We start from the raw sequence: 17,254 nt of genomic DNA, 5'->3' as shown, positions 1-17,254 counted from the left end.
TTGGTCCAACTGCTCAGAGTGTTCTTCAGTCCTCAAATATACCGAAAACTCAGTTGCTTTGGAGATTTTTGCCCAATCTTTTCCCTCTGCCTAAAATACGCATTCCTCTCCCTTTTTCTGACTTCCTCAGCAAAATGTGCCTTCTTCAGCTTCCAGAGCTGCACTGTCCAATTTGGTGGTCACTGCCTGGATGTGACCCTGAAACCTGCACACTTGGTGAGTCTGAGTTAAGATGTGCAATACATGCCAGTGTTTGCAGAGGAGGCGCAAGAAAAAGAATGAAATTTATCAGTGATGATGTCTTATATGGGTTACATTTTGAAATGAGAATAGTTTTGATATACTGGGTGAAGTAAAATACTAAATTTAATTTCATGCCCTTCTTTTCACTATTTTAAAAGTAGCTGCTAGACGATTTTTAGCTTCATACATGACTTACACTTCTTCTGGGCAATGCTAGTCCAGAGCACTCTGCATTTCCCTTAGTGACACATATTGCCATTGTAATTCTTTGCTTATATTTGGCTTGTTTCCAGGATGTTGTAAGGTCTCAGAAAGAGGACCATGCTTGTCTTGTTCCCCATTAGCTCTGTGCTGAGGACAGCACCTAGTATGGTGTGGTTAAACTGAGTTGTTGAAATTATAAAAGTCAATTAAAGACGCAGATCAGCTGGAAAAGAGGAGAAGAAAAATGCTGTTTCCTTTGGCATAAAATGTGAATGTTCCTTTTGATTTTGACATTAGGAAGAAAGGAGACAGTAATTTTTATTTTGAGTTAAGAGAATTTAAACATATATTACCAGAGTTATTGAAATCTATTTATAATAGTTTAAAGTTTTTGAGGTTCAGTACAGTATATTACTTGATCTGTAGATCTAATAAATCCCAATTAAAATCCCAGAAAGCTGTTCTGTAGATATTGACAAACTGATTCTACAATTATGGAAAGGCAGAGGACTTAGAATAGCCAACACAATTTAGAACAACAAAGTTGGAGGAAACACACTCCCCAATTGTAAGGCCTATAATAAAACTGCAGCAATTAAGATGGTGAAATATTGCTGAAAGAACAGACATACAGATCAATGGAACAGAATAGGGAGCCCAGAAATAGGCCCACATAAGTATAGTCAACTGATCTTTTACAAAGGAGGAAAAACAATTCCATGAAGAAAGGACAGTCTTTTCAACAAATGGAGCTACAAAAATTGGATGCCCATACACCAAAAATAAAAAACCTAAACAAAGACATTGTACTTTGTGCCACACACACACACACACACACACACACACACTCACACACGGAGGGGGTGCTATTCTGAGGGAATCTGAGGATGAAATGGAGGTTGTGACAAAGAATTTTAGTTGGTAAAGCTTGCTCTTGGGGTACAGACAAACAATCTAAAATCACTACACCTATATGCTAGAATTAGACAAATAAATGGCAGATGGAGTGAGCAAACTTCTCACTGTTGGAGTAAGCAGTTACAGAAAAGCAAGATGGAAAAGTTAGAATGGTTCACATGGTAATGAATTAGAGTTAGAGGAGCCAGTATGAACCAGTGCTTAGCAAAAATACAGTTTCAGATGAGGTAATCTAAAATATAGCCCTGTACCACAAAAGGATGTTTCAGTCAAGAGCAGATCACATATATGATGGTGGTCCCACAGGATTATATCACCTAGTGACATCACAGAGGTAAGTGCAATCTATGATGTTCAGGCAATGATGAAAGGAATGAACAACACATTTCTCAGAACATGTACCTCCTATTAAGTGACATGCAACTGTATTTAAAATACATATATATATCTGAGTTGATATGTACATATATATATTTCCTCACTCTGTCAGCAGCAAGGGCTTAGATTTCCCAGTAGCAGCAAACATACCCAGCACCCAGATCTTAAGTTTCTAATATCATTCTCTAACAAAAGGAACCGAAGATCCTTCTACAAAATCACTGATTATAGCATTGGGGAAGAAAATATATAAGCATTTAGTAGGGCCAGAAGTAACGGAGTACTCAAAAACAATACAAAACACAATGATGGGGTATGTAAAAAGAACACAGGCGCCAAATGAAAGAGTTCCTCATGGCCAATGCTAAAACAATTTGAACAATAAAATATATATGGTATGACTGGATTGTAACCCAAAGTATAAAATAAATATCCTTGTGTGCATAGTAGTGTAAATAAATGATTTAGTAAAGAAAGAAACATGGGAGAAGAAACAAATGTCCTAGGCCAGTGATGGTGAATCTTCTAGAGCTTTTAATGATAACGAACAGCCAGCTGTGGCATGCGTGCCATCGGTTCACCACCACTGTCCTAGGCAGAAAGCTAATTTATGTAGCTATTCTGCTATCAAGGAGCTGGAGCCAAGCTCCCCACTCTGTAAGGGTGGCCTGTGTATAGTGACTTCTTCAAAGACTTCAGCATGGAAGGCAGAGCAAGGCGAGAGAGTGACTAATAGTGGAGAAGCCTGGCATGCATGACTTTAACCAGATGATCAAGGTCAACATCAACAGTGAAACCATATTAATAGCATATATTCTTGCTATGATGTAATGGAAATGGTAGACTTGCACGGTCCTCCCCCTGAGCACCCATAATCTGAGTTTAATTTTGATAAAAACATCAGAAAAAAACCCAACTGAGGGTCATTCTGCAAAATACCTGGCTGGCCAGTATCCCTTAAAATTAAAAATTATCAAAAACAATGAAAGTCTAGAATTGTAGCAGCCAAAAGCCACCTCAGGTGACATGACAACTTGATGTAATATAATACCTTGGATGACATTCTAGAACAGAAGAAGGACATTAGGTGAAAATGAAGGAAATCTGAATAAACTTGGAATTTAGTTAATGATAATGTGTCAATATTGGTTCATTTAAAAAGGCTGAAAGGAAAAATATGCCAAGCTAAAATTCCCTAGCCAGTGAAAATATCCTTTAGGAATAAAGATGAAGACATTCATAGGTGAAAGAAAGCTCAGGAGAATTTGTAGCCAGCACACCTGCTCTATCAGAATTCCTAAAGGAAATTCTTTAGACAGGTGGGAAATGATGCCAAAAGGAAACTTAAAATATGGGGAATGAAGGGAGGACAGCTACAATATAACCAAAAATAATTCCAGGAATAGGAAGAGGATGGTGTGAAAACTAAACTGACAAGATGCAGCTAGCTACTTTAAAAAATTATTGTGGAAGAAATTCATTTTCCAATGTGGTTTAGACAATATTAATTACTTTTTGTAAAGCCTTTTAAAAATCTAATAGAAAAGGATATGAAACTATATATAGTGTATTTAAAATTTTTGTTTTTATATGTATATTTTTATAGATTAAACATTTAAACATACAGAGTTTTGGTTGATGGCATTTATGGGAGACTTAAAAACTTTTATGTTTCCAAATATCCAACATAAGCAGTATTATATTTATGATCAGGAAAAGATAAAACATATATTTGAAAACTCACTATCTTGCTGGCTTTCATTTTAGACTCTTGGCAGAAATGCTTCCTTTGGCCACACACTATAAACTTCAATGATTCATTTGAATGTAAATTTGGCTCACAGACTTTTAAAATTAAATAGATAAAAAAGAATTCCTGTAACACTCTAGGAAAAATGGGATTGCTCTTGTCATGTATTGTTTCAGCACCCACATCCAAGGAACTCAAAAGACTTAACAAGATCAAATCTTGCTAATCTCCACATCATACATGTGGAGAAAGAGAAAAGAAATTATGATTCTGATTGTATGGAACGCATGGGATTTCTAAAGCACAAAGCTATTGCAATCAAAGCTATTGCAAAATGTGATGTCAACATTATTCTCCTAAGTGCTTCTGTCCGATTTCTTCATAAGCAAGGGATGAAGACAAACCCAAAATGAGATATTGATTGCATTATGATGTTCTGAGTACATTGGATGAAGGGGACTGGTTTTCAGTAGTCAGCTGAATGTGCATCACTGGGGAAGAGCAGAGAACAGGGCCCATTTCTATCATTCCCCCTTCTTCCAGGCACAGACCTCACCCTCTTCAGAGCTGAGTCCACAGCAGTATCCCACCCATATTGGCTCAGAGTTAGGTGGGAGGTCACATGACCCACACTGGACCAAGCAGAGTCCTCTCTCAAGGTTTTCTTCTGGTAGCTGCTGGGAAAAAAGCAGGAACTGTTTGGTGGTCATGTTTTAGGCTTTTGGAGAAGCAGAGCCTTTAGTGCTTGTGAGCCCAACCCCAGCTCCACATCTGATTGTCCTGGGAACTCATGATGTGAGTCCCAACTTCCTTTCTTGTTTGCTTTTGAGGTGGCTTGATACAGATTTCTGCCATGTATAACTTCTAAGTCTGGAGTTATTCCTTAGCAACTCTGCGTTTTTGGAAAAAGGAGATCGTTAGGAGGTAAACAATAAAACACTGTTTCCTCAGAAATCTTTCAGGTTATAAGGGATGTGGCTCTTATAATGTATGGTTTTGTATTCTGGCACTAAATTCTAATCTCTCTCAGAATTATCCATTTACCCAGCACTATTCCCTATTAGGCTATTTGCTCTTTGAAGTCAATAATTTATCTTATTGGGCTTAGTATCTACAGAGCCAATGTACAGAACCTGCACAGCACACAGTAGGCATTTAATAAATCTTAGTTGATTTTAAAAGGATTAAATAAAATACGGTCATTTTTCCCCCTACTATTACAGCATTACCTCAACTCCTTCAAACTTTATTAATTGGAAATTTGTGACTAGGCTAGAAAAATTAATTTATTCAAGAAAAAAGTGGTTATTAACCCATTTAGTAGTGTAAGAAACTGTAAAAGAGAATGAATAAACTAATTAAGAAAATAAATTATTTCAAGCAGGCCATAGTCATTTAAAATCACCGATTCATATAGAAATAATTTGTGGGCTAAGTTAACAAATAATATCTTTCTACCTATTCATTAAATTAGGTCCCTGAGGATGTCTATTAAGTAACGCTTTGATAGCCTAGCTCATTTCCTATTTGTACTTGAAATATTCCACAAATCAGCCTTTTATTAATTCAAAAGGTGACACCTGCAGCTATACACAGTTTATTTACAAATATAAATTCTCTTAAAATCTACAAAAGATAATAGAGGAGTGAAACAAACTTAATAAAATTCTTGCTGATTTGTGTCTCATTTCATTTCTTTCAGACATATAATTTTATTCATGCCCCAGGCAAATGCTACTGGGTACCAATCTTCAACATCTATCTTATAACCACTGTCTAATGTTTATTATCATTAGCAATAGATTGGACACAGGTGCTCTACAAGACTGATCACACCTCATTCCTGAGTACCGCCCAGTATAGAGACCTTCAGACCAGGTCTCCAAAACCAAGCTCACCTCAGCCTTCCCTTGCTGACCCAATGATAACTGCATCCTTCCACGTGTTCAGACCAAAACCTGTAGTTGTCCTTGAGGCCTCTCCGTCTCTTTCACCTCATCTTTCATCCATCAGAAAATCTCACGGACTCTATCTTCCAAATCCATCCTGAACGTAGTGCTCCGCCCCCTCCACAGTGACTATGCTCTCCCCATCTCTAGCTGTTGGAGAAGTACCTAGTTTCCTAGGAGTCAAAGAACCTAGTAACGCTGCTATTTAAAATTACTTATATTCCCATCTGCTTATTTATGTGAATGTGTGTTCCCATGGCTTGCATATATAAAAACCAAGAAGCATGGAATGGATCTCAGACTCCATTTCCTACAGCTATACTAATTCTAAAAGCACCCATCAAGTCTTTCAGTGATGCAGTTTCAATAATAACTTACTTATAACAATTTATAGGAATTTATGAAATATAAACAATTATAAATAACTACTGTCATAACTCAACCAAGAAAAATTGTAATAAAGATGTATGGTTATCAGAAATTTTAAGATTTAAATTTATATATACATTTTAACAGGTCAAGTATTAAACAATGATTCATAGATAATTTCAATCATAAAAATAATTATAAAATGAAATCCATTATTCTATATAATCATTATATACTAATAATTTTTAAAACCACATTACAACATGGAGCTGCCATATTAGCCCTGGCCAGCTCACATTTGGACCATTAACATGAATGAAAAATACTCTATTTTATTTAAGACACTGTTATGTTTGGGTCTTTGTTAATGAAGCTGAACTTGCATATTAACATTAATACATGATGCAATAAAAATTATATGACCTAGAAAAAATACATTAAAATAGGATCAAAAGAGAACAGTAATAAGATTTAAGAATAAAAATGAATGACACAACACTGCCAACTTAAGAGCTTGTCCATATATTTTTAAATGACAAAGAACAAATTATTTCTCAATGCCCAATTCTGGTTTAATACAGAGCAAGCACTGTATAAAAACTTGCAGATTAACAGACTCATTGTGAATGTTTGTTTGACTTACAGGATTGGAACTCAGTATTTTTCTGTGGCCTTGCTGTCCAGACTGCCTCATATCTGGCAAAATCAAATATCACCATATGAGGATGGAACCTTGTCTATGTACACATATGAATGGATGGATGGGTAAACGAACTGGAGATTTTGGTTAATTTTGGAGGTTCCCAAGTCTCAGGCTTATTACAAAAGAAAATAGCATTTACCACAATTCCATTTTCTTTCAAACATCTTGTACCATGTACTGTGTCTAGAACTTTCAGGTTTCACGTGCAGAAACACCGAAATGACCACCAGAGGGAGCCCAAGTGTTTTTCTGAAGACATCAAACACCGAAGGGAGAAAAATGAAGCAAACAAACAAAATATGAAGCTGGAGGGTATGGGGTGGGAGGGAATTACCTGTTTCTGCCATTAAAAAAAATATCTTATTGAATGACAACTATTTTTGCATGTATGTTACAAATTCCTTTACTCAGCAGTAGTACATTGCAATGCTGTGACACATAAATGGAGAATTGGCTAAACATAATTATTTTAAAAATTCACATACCCTAAAACAAGAAGGTCCAGGAGGAACTGCTGTGATAGCATCCATGATTCTCCGTGGTGCCCCAAACAGGCCAGGCGCCTTGTCTCCAGCTTATTTTAAAGTTCCTGCTCTGCCTCTCTATTCTGGTCCATCTTTGTGGTTAACTTTGGGGGAAGGTTTGGGTGTGGCTTCCTCACTTTGGGATTGAGCTATCAAATTACAGCCCTTGGTGTGACTCGAGATTTTTCATTTTCCAGTCTGAGCCAAGTTATGAGGGCATTAAGAAGAATGACTTTCCATTTGTCATCCTGAAGTCTTCCTAGAACTCAGAACTGGATCAAGTCCTAATAGGAGTCAAGAGGACCTCTGTTAGGCTTTCTAGAACCAATCTTCTTGTAAATAAAACCCTACAGCCCAATCTCAATGATTCTCCTAAACTAGAAAAATGTCCCGGGGCTGAGGCTATATGGACAAGGGTTATCTTGTTTAGAATTAAGCTCTAGGGAAACTTAATATAAATGCCTTATGGTCTACAGCAGTGTCATGTTTTTGGAGTTTCCCCCATGTTTTATCTTATTAGTCCTTTTCTTGGGGTAGGTCAGGGTTCACTATTTGATAGACAAGGAAACCAAAGCCCAAACAGATAAGTGACTCCTTCAGTCTCACTGGCTATATGTCAAGGACACAAACACTGATGAACATGCCCTTCCAATGATTTGGATTGTAACGGTGAATGGTTATCGAACTCAGTCATATGCAAGTCTTCTGACATAGAAAATTATTGTCTTCCTTTTCCCTCAAATTACAAGTGAGTGAAAAGCGTGACAAAAGAAAATTCAATGACTTAGCACTTTGTTTTACCCAGTATTTTCATGGTATGTTTTCCTAAGTTTCTTTTTCATGTCTGGATTGGGTGATTTTATAATGTATGCAAATAAATGAGCACAAACAAATTGAATTCTACAGGGTTAGGTCCTCAGTTGAATGCTGCTAGATTTAACATGCTTATTAATGCTTTGGATATAGAATCAAAAGCATTCTTATCAAATTTAACAATGACACCCAATTGGGTGGAGGTGGCTGACAGGAAAACTGGATTGAAATTTAAAAGTGACCTTGACAAACGGGAAAGGAAACAGGGGGCAGAATTCAATAGAAAGCTTTGCAAAGTAATTCATTCACAAGAGGGGGAAAAACAAAGGAGAACAACAGAAGTAAGGGTGCAGTGACTGGGTAATTATAACAGGAAAGGGGCTGGGGGTCAGCACTCTAGCACAATAGGCTTCAAACGCATCAGCAATTTAGTTTTGTCATTCTGAAAAAGAAGGCATGATTTTGGTAAGTACAAACAGGGGAAAATTCAAACTAATTCTCCCTCCAGATCCAAAACAGATAAAGGTCTGGGGGATGGAAAGAAAAGGTGTTTTGTGGAGACCCTTCAACTGCCTGCATTTTTGATAATTTTGAAAGGGTTCCTCAGAGAGTAGAGTACTCAAAAAATATTAAAAATTTTTATTTGAGATCTGAGGAAATTAGCCTTAAAAAAGAAAAGAAAAAAGGAAAGTTCTGGAACTCTGTTCCTTTGTGCCAGGGCCTTTGCTTAGAACGTATTTGCCTGGGTAGCTCCCATCTCCCATCAAACAGCCACCTCCTATCAAGCAGCCCCTGCCTTCCGGGTGAGGCTGCTCTGCCCCCTTGCACTGCACTGTCCCACTGCCGAGCAGGAAGCAAATGTCAGCTCTGCAGTGGGCAAGCACTGCTCAGCAGCACCCTCGGGAACGTCTGGGGCATGACCTTCCTTCTGGAGATGAGGAGACAAAGGTGGGAAAGGACTAACAGCTGTTCATGTTCGTACGCTTATTTAGTGGCAGAGCTAGGACTGTAACTCCGGGCTGAAGAGCTCCAAGGCCACAGCGCAAGGCCACACTCACTGTCTGCCATCCTGTGTGCTCACAACAGTCCCACTGTACTTATTTGTTCACCTGTCTCCCTCCATCGCTGGACTGCCACCCCCGAGGGATGGTACCATGTTTTATTATTTTCATAATCTCATTCAAGGCCAGGGATTGACCAATAAATGTGTGTTAAATTAAAAGTTTTCAAGCAAGTAGGTAACATACTCTTTGGGCATTTCTGAGTCATTCTTTAACTGAAGGAAAATCAGAAGTAAACATATTTGAAGGCAAGAAGATGTAAATATTTGCAAAAAATTGGCAATAAGAATTCTTAACAATTCTTGGACCATATTCCTTAAAGTGATTTGACAATTTTCAGGAAATTTTAAAGAATAGAAATAGTTATGTATCTATACATATGTGAATTCATATGTGTATGTAATTCATTATGTTTTTATTGTAATTTTACTAAAAAGTAAAAAGAATATTTTAATATCCATGAACTTAGGGAAACCTGCCTAACACAGAACTGTTATTAGAAAAGAATCCAAGTCCTAAATATCATGTCAACACTAGATTTATTTATCCAATCTGAGAACACTGCAATTTTCTCTCCTAAACCTAAGACATATTTTGGAAAGAATTTGGTTTTCATTTCTTAAAATAGGAATCCTAAAAATCAAATAGATCCAACCTAGATAACACAGTAGCAGCCTAAAGTATGTGGTGCTGATGATAACTGCCTTCAGTACAGGGTGAAATCTTTCTCAAGACAGTGATGCCCTCTCACACAACTTTGGAATCAGCAGTGCAGTTTTTGCCATTACCATGACACCATGCCCCTCACCCCCTGCCAATAGTGAGCTGATTCTCAGGACTAGGTCAGCCTCTTCTCAAGGCAGAGCCACTTAGGTGAGAGCAGGGAGCGACCGCTGGCACCAGAGATGGGGGAAACATGTCTCGTAACTGCATCGTTGTCACCATCGTCGTCATCCTTGCTGTCATCATTATCATTTTTGACTATCAAACACTACACTACCCAGCTCCCTGTGACCTCTCACCCACATTAAATTCTGAGAGAATTTAGTTAATTCTGAGAGAACATGGTTAAAGCAGGGTTGTGTGGCATAACTACCTCAGTTGCAAGCCCAGAAAATCACCAGCACAGCAGCAACATGAAAAAATTATGTTTCATAAAAGACACTTCAAAAATCACAAACAAATCCTAGAAACATTAAAACAATCATCAAATGTAATTTATAATATTTAAAAAGTATGTTATAAAAATATTTCTAAAATAGAACAATGAGCCACCACTCCCAAACACCCCCATCCATGCCCTTCACCAAGCAAACTCACGAAAAGCAGGTCTCATGCACAGCGCTGAGAACACTCAGAGGCAACAACACCTGGTCTAACTCTCAGCAGGCGCAGGCTCAGGGTTCTAGTGTTACCTACATTTACTGTTTCCTACTTAGAGGAACATCTTACATCTCAGTCAATACGACCCTGCAGCAACTAGAAAGAGATGGCACAGTCAGCTTTTATAACAGTAGAGGAATAAATGGAAGAAAAAGCAGAAGGAAAATGAGCAAGGACATTCCAACCCACGAAATGCATTACTCACAAATACAAAAACAAACATTTCTTCAGGGATGGGAGAGCCCAGGTTGTCCTTGGCACCTTGGACAGTGAGTCACTGGCGTTCTCTGGGAGTGGGGCAGAGGAAGTCTGGGCTCCCTGGGCTACACTTTCTCATAGGCCAGCTCCAGAAACGAGTGTTTACATACTACATAAGTCACAGGACCAGGCAGCAGCCTGGCTAAAGCTAATCTCACTTGGGTGATAAGCAATTTGTCCTTCAAAATCAGAACAGGCAGGCTCCAGATTTCCTAAGACTTTAGTGTTACTGTATTTTGTTTTGCTCTCCTGTTAGAGCTTCTCATCCTGGGTAGGTTACATCTGCGTTTCACAATGGTGACAGTGCTGGTTAAACCATCCCTACCCCAGGACAGCAGAAAGCAGTTGCCGAAGGCAAACCCTGAACCTCAGCCAAGATGTTCACCCAGGCTCTGGATCTAAGCAGTCATTTTTAAAACTGTTCCACAGAAAACCATTGACTTGAATTCAGTACGTTTTACAGCTAGAGTTGAAAGTTTGTACCTAGTGTTATGGGATTATTTTTATGTTTTAAGTTTGTATAAGAATACGCAATTTTTTTTTCACCTGGCCCAGAATTAGACTGTCATAGCCCACCCGTGGCAGTAAAATAAGATGTGGTATAATAGGTGGAAAATATTCCAATCTGTTTTCTCTAACTTTGAAAAGCATCAACAGTAAGAGAAATAAATGTTATCATATTTCCTAGACATTCCTAAAATTTCTATCCTTTTGACCCTAATCATTATTGCTTATTATTTTACTGTCCTCTCTTTAATAAGAATTTTCACAAATTGTGTTAATTAGCTCCTTACCAGCTGCCATTTAAACCTTTCATCTTTATAATAATTCCCCCAAACTATTCTTCATATAAATGATTCGTGATTTTTTAGAAGTGTGAGGAATTCCTGATTAAAGTAACCTGCTTAAAAATGAGACCTGCCAAACACTTTGGGGATCCCCACCCAGGGCTGCTGATTCTTAGTTGTTTATGAGATCTTCCAGGAACTTGGGAAACATCTTTGAGCTCTGAATTGGGCTTTATGCTCACTGTGTACTCTTCTGAGTTTTGCAAGAAGCTAATCACACTACCTAGCACACATCAATCCTGTAACTACCTGTGAGGAGCTCAGGCGCTCCTCTTGGAATCAAGCCACTTGTAAATCAGGAAATGGCCACCCAGTCTAGTCTCTGGTCCTTCCACACAGAGTAAAAGTATCACCTTATAAAACAACAAATCCTCATAGCAACTGCAAGGAAGGGGCACAATAAACAACAAAATCTACATAAGCAGCAAAGAAATCACAGACAGACTCATTCCTTAAAAGGACAACTATAACACTCAACCATAAAGCTTATAATTGTGATTTGTGTTAAACATGGTCAGCCAGGTGCGGCATGTACAAAAGAGGGGAAAAATACTATTTAAACAGATCAAGGAGAAGAATTTCTTTTTTTTTTTTTTGTACTGGGGATCGAACTCAGGTCCTTGTGCTTGCGCAGCAAGTGGCGAAACCACTGAGCTAAATCCCCGGCCCAAGGAGAAGAATTTCTTTATAAAGGCCTCAAACAATCACAGTTATAAGAGATAACTCTTGGCTCCATGGTTATTTTTCTAACATTTTCCTCAATTATTTCATAGGTTCCAGTGTCTTGTGTCATTAAACATTAAATGATGTCTCTATCAGTTATAGTAATTAAAAGATAAAATAACTGCCAACCCATTTGTTTCTACAAAAGTGAAATTTATGCTGGGCATTGTAGCACATGTCTGTAATCTCAGCGTTCTGGGAGACTGAGGCGGGAGGGTCACAAGTTCAAACCCAACGGAGGCAACTTAGCAACTCAGTGGGATCCTGTCTCAAAAATGAGAAAAGGGGCTGGGGATTTAGCTCAGTGGTTCCACCGCCTGCCTCGCAAGCACAAGGTCCCAAGTTTGATCCCCAGTACAAAAAAAAAAAAGAAAAAAGGTTGAGGATATAGTTTAGTGCAAAAGCCCTGGATTCAATGCCTAGCTTTTTTTTTTTGGTACTGGGGATCGAACCTGGGACCCTGTGCTTTCGAGGCAGGTGGCAGAACCACTGAGCTAAATCCTCAGGCCCTTCAAAGCCCACCTTTACCAAAAAATAAAATAAAAAATTTAAAAAGGCAATTTATAAAAAAGAATTTTTTATGCAAGGTAAGGCTGAGTCTGGAAAAAAATATAGTTGGCAATGTAGTTAAAAACATCACATATTGATGTCTATGTATTTGATTAACAGTTAAACATGGTGATTAACAAGATTAAGAAACTGGAAAGGAGAATATATTCTTTCCACAATCTGTTTAGACACCAAAACAATAGGCTAAGTACTTTTATTCCAGCCCACAGGAATCATCATTATTTGAAACACAAGGGGAATACAATATTGCTCAGCACGTAGCTAAAGAAGGTAAAGGATAAAGGAAATCATCATAACACAGCTTGTACTCTAAAAAGGAAAAATTTCAATTAACACCACTTTGAAGTTCTTAGGGTCCTTTTTTTATCTTTCTAGAACTTCAACTGTACTTACAAACATCTTTCATCTCATTTGCTTCATTTGATTGATGGCACTAGAGAGCTGTCTCAATAGCCCACAGCGTCATTACGTCTACACTGCTTGCTGAAAGAAAGTAAGTGTGCTTTTTAGTTACCTAGAAAATGTGACCTGGAATAGCCCAAATGAATACAAATAGGCAGATGCTGCTACTAACCCTGGGAGGACAGCCTGGCCAGTTCTCCAAGTGTTTTAGAGCAACATGTTGTAAACAGCTCATTGCATGTGATGTTTTGCAAACTTCAAATTCTTATTTTGTCACGAGGTAGGCACACGATGACAGCTGTTAGGCCCTCTGCTTAGAGTCTGTTGCCTGTAGTCCCTCGGCAGGGGGGCTCAACCTAAAGGTCGCTGAGTGCCTGAGAGAAACGGAGCTTCCTTTTGAAGCCTACCACATTCTAGCCCTCCCAGGGTTTGGACATTCTCTGTGTGTTCTCCACATCACTGCTGCCCCTTGATGAGGAAGTGCAAGGCTGTTTTAGCATCTTAACTTGCCTAATAACTTGTGTGTTATCTGTTATAGCACAGATGCTTTGGGGTTTCCATGTGCAAAAATGGTGGCAGTATTGGTTTGCTACTTTAGACTCTAAAGCAGTGGTGGTGAACCTGTGGCACCTGTGCCACAGTGGGCTATTTGTATCATTGAAAGCTCTAAAAGGTTCACCATCACTGCTCTAAAACCTGTTGCTTAAAAATCTTCAAAAGTCTGATCCTTGGAGCCGGGGATTTAGCTGACTGGTTCTGCTGCCTGCCTCTCAAGTGCAAGGTCCCGAGTTCGATCCCCGGTATCTGATCCTCAGAGATTTACTCAACACACAAAGATATTTTCTTTTTTTTTCTTTTTTTTTTGGTACCGAGGATCAAACTCGGGACCTTGTGCTTGCAAGGCAGGCGCCAGAACCACTGAGCTAAATCCCTGGCCCCAAAAGATATTTTCTTAACAGCCAAAGATCAGTGGCAAGTTTCACTGAAGAAAGTATTTTAAGGAGAGCCCTAAAAGGCAAAAAGACAGTTACTTTATAGAGGGTAGAAGGACTCTTTGCAGTGGAGAAAAGACCACTAGCAAACGATCCAAAGCTTGAGAAGATACTTTACATATTGTGCCTAGCATTTACTGAGCTCTATTGTTACTCTGCTTGCCACAGATTATCTAATGTAATATTCACAATGACCTTTTAAGGTAGTCATGACAAACACCCACATTTTAAAGATGAGACAAGTCAAAACAGTTGTGCAAGGCCTCACTGCTAGGATCTGAACTCCTTTGCTGAACCAAACAAAGTAAAATTTTGATGTGACATTGCTGGGTCTGGAACCCACATTGGTAGTAGTAAAACATTGTGCCAGAACTTCCAACCAGCTCTTTAAAAGAGGATGATCCTAAAGACAGCTAGAGCCAGAGCTCAGAAAAGGAACATACAAATAATGTGAAATGAAGAAGGATGGTTTACTGGCCCACAGAACCGAGGAGTGGAAGCAGAAAAAGGAAAGGGGGGCAACTGGTTAACATTACCACATGGGTACAGCAATCAAGGAACACTAGGTAATGTATCTCAGTGCCAACCAAATACCTTTACAGGTGAAACCCTACACTCTCACCATAAACCTTTCCATGTTGCTGTCTAAATTTACAGACTAGTTAATGGAATGATCACTGTTTGCATGCAAAGATACGCTACTGACCGACTGGCACCCTTAGAATGTGCACTTAGCACTGTGTGTTGGTGGAAGCTCTGTCCTAAACCTTCTTCCTCGCCCATTTCCTCAAAGCAATTGTAATAATTAATTATTTTCAGTTTCCAAAGAGAAATGCTGGCTTTAGTGCACTTAGATATAATTAGACAAATTCATCAACTAACCCTGGATTTCATAGCTTGTATTCTCTCTAAGGAAAAGTAACTAAATTTTTACATGCTGTTAAAATAATGATTTCTTCTACCAACACATGTGCATCATGGGAATAAGGAAACACCAATTGTACCATTTGCTCCCAGAATAGCCTTTCTTCAGACTAAACATCTTGGACATGTGACAACCATGTCAGAGCAATCACCCTCTCCCCTTGATATTTTAAAGTGACTCACCAAAGATGCCAGAATAAGATTAGAAAAATATTTATTGCTCTGTTGATTGCAGATCAAGAGCATACTTTCTTTCTTTGATTATTATTATTATTTTTTACCTTATGACAGTTTTTACAAGCTAGGCAGAGAGAGTGGCTACTCACATTCTCCTTGTCAGGAATCCCTAGAGGAGAAAAAAGAGACAGAGAGAAGCCATGAATCACCTGATCAGCTTGTACAATGGAACTGAGATCCTTTGCTGAACAAAGCCAGTAACATTGTGGTCTTTTCCATTTGTGTTTCCATACAAACTTATACAATGCTCCTTAGAAAAACAGCAGCACTGATCAAAATCTGTGACATAAATAAATCAATGAATAAGGAGCAGGGCTAAGTGCCCAGGCAACAAAACCCACGCTTCTTTTACTTCTCTATTATATGCTTTACTTTCCCAGAGATAAAAATCCATTACTGATTCATGTGCAACATGTGAGCAACTAACTTCACTGACTTGAGCACCAGAGCACTCAGAATTGTGGACAGACAGACACATCAATGCTTTAGTTGCACATACCGTGGCTTTACATAACAAACCAGCTCACACTGTTCCAGAGATCCCAAACTAGGGGCAACCAGGACCTAACATCCACCAGGACATAACGCCTATTTTGAACAAAATACTTCCTGCTGCATCCAAGTCAGGCAGAGGATGGAGGTAACTGTTTCCAGGGGGAATCTTGGTTTTCTTAGCTAAAAAGTTACCTGTCTTTCCATTTACTTATGTGTTCACTCATTTACCAGCAGTGTGTGGTCATCTACTATAGGCAGGCCCCATTCCCCGTAGCTTCCTTTGGGGCTGTGACCCTGATGACAGGGTAAGGTTGGCCCCACTAGAAGTCACAATTGCGGCAGAGCTCAATGAGCACAGTGCAGTGAGCATCAATACTTTGATATTGAGGAAAGACAGGCACAGATTTTCCCCTCAAAATGGCAGTTGAATTTATATGCTTGATCAATAATGGTTCGGGCAAAAACTAGTTAACCAACATTCAGACATTTGTAATAGGAATTTTAAAAGCCCATGACATCTTGGTAGAAATTTGAGTTTATACAAACAAAAAAGAAAACTTTAATATTGCCAGCAAATAAATGAATATAGTATGTCTGTCAGGAGAGCAAGAAGGTGTTTCTATGTTTATATCTGACGCCTGACCATATTTTCAGTCATTACAATATCTTCTCTCCAGATTAAAAAAAAATACACAGGTGTTTTTAACGTGTGGCTTGTACCTCACTTCAAGCGATGTGAGGTGCTTTTGCCCTGTGAGAATACAGTAAGTCCAAATTCTGAGTTAACAGGACATTCTGTGCCACACGGAGTTACCATATTGGCTTTAACAGAACTAAGTGCCCATCCCAACAGGCGGCAAAACCAGCATGCAGGAGGGCTAAGATTGGAAGAGACTTGGAAACTGTCCCTAATTAAAGCTTTGTTCCACAAACTGAGGTGGTCTCAGCACACACACACACACACACACACACACCCCTCCTGGCAGGCAGACAGAGAGAGCTATTCACTGAAACAGAAGGTACCAGTGGGCACATGTGCATCACTTCCCAGAGACATCAGGAGTCTAACGTCAGCACTCTGAAACTCCTCCTGAGCCCACTCATCCCCCCATCCCCCATCTACCCAACAGCCATTTGAAAGGACTAGAGTTGGCCTGAGGAGGTATAGGGTGTTACTTTGTAGGATGTTCAGCAAAACAAATACACAGTTGTACAAATCACCATATTGTAGTTGCTGCAAATTAGGTTATTTATAGGGAAATAATACTACAAAGGTGATTTGACTCCAGGCAGGAACTAGAAAGATGGGTTTAGGTGTTGACAGTTTTGGAATTTCACCTTCCATGGCAGGCAATGGACAGTCATTAAAAAGTTCTGAGTAACAGAGTGATAAGAACTGGAAGAAGGAGGGAAGAAGGTTGTTTAAAATGAAGAAGACATTTAAGCTGGTGTGGTGGCACACCCCTGTAATCCCACCACTCAGGAGGCTGAGACAGGAGGATTGCTGTGA

The 17,254-nt window shown here is 38.9% G+C and overlaps 1 protein-coding gene across 15 annotated transcripts in view; it reads right to left on the bottom strand.

Annotated features, from left to right (window-relative positions):
• Nucleotides 1-17,254, bottom strand: part of Rapgef4 (Rap guanine nucleotide exchange factor 4) — a 306,593-nt gene that overhangs the window by 104,544 nt on the left and 184,795 nt on the right. For 11 of the 15 annotated variants that reach the window (XM_004857683.3, XM_004857682.3, XM_087200386.1 and 8 more), the window contains one exon: nt 15,339-15,358. The exons of 2 other annotated variants lie outside the window; for them this stretch is intronic. In XM_004857683.3, the coding sequence (XP_004857740.1) occupies nt 15,339-15,358 (20 nt within the window). Of the gene's footprint in view, nt 1-10,232; nt 10,458-10,500; nt 15,279-15,338; nt 15,359-17,254 lie in introns of those variants that run through there. 2 more of the 15 variants (XM_013076961.3, XM_021238648.2) reach the window with 2 other exon arrangements.

The sequence above is a fragment of the Heterocephalus glaber genome, unplaced genomic scaffold (genome assembly GCF_053883595.1).
Source record: "Heterocephalus glaber isolate CG9 unplaced genomic scaffold, H.glaber_assembly_v1.0 deba00000347, whole genome shotgun sequence".
NCBI classification, from domain to species: Eukaryota; Metazoa; Chordata; class Mammalia; order Rodentia; family Bathyergidae; genus Heterocephalus; species Heterocephalus glaber.
The sequence above is the reverse complement of the archived record's forward strand: the minus strand, read 5'-3'. Positions and strand labels throughout refer to the sequence as shown.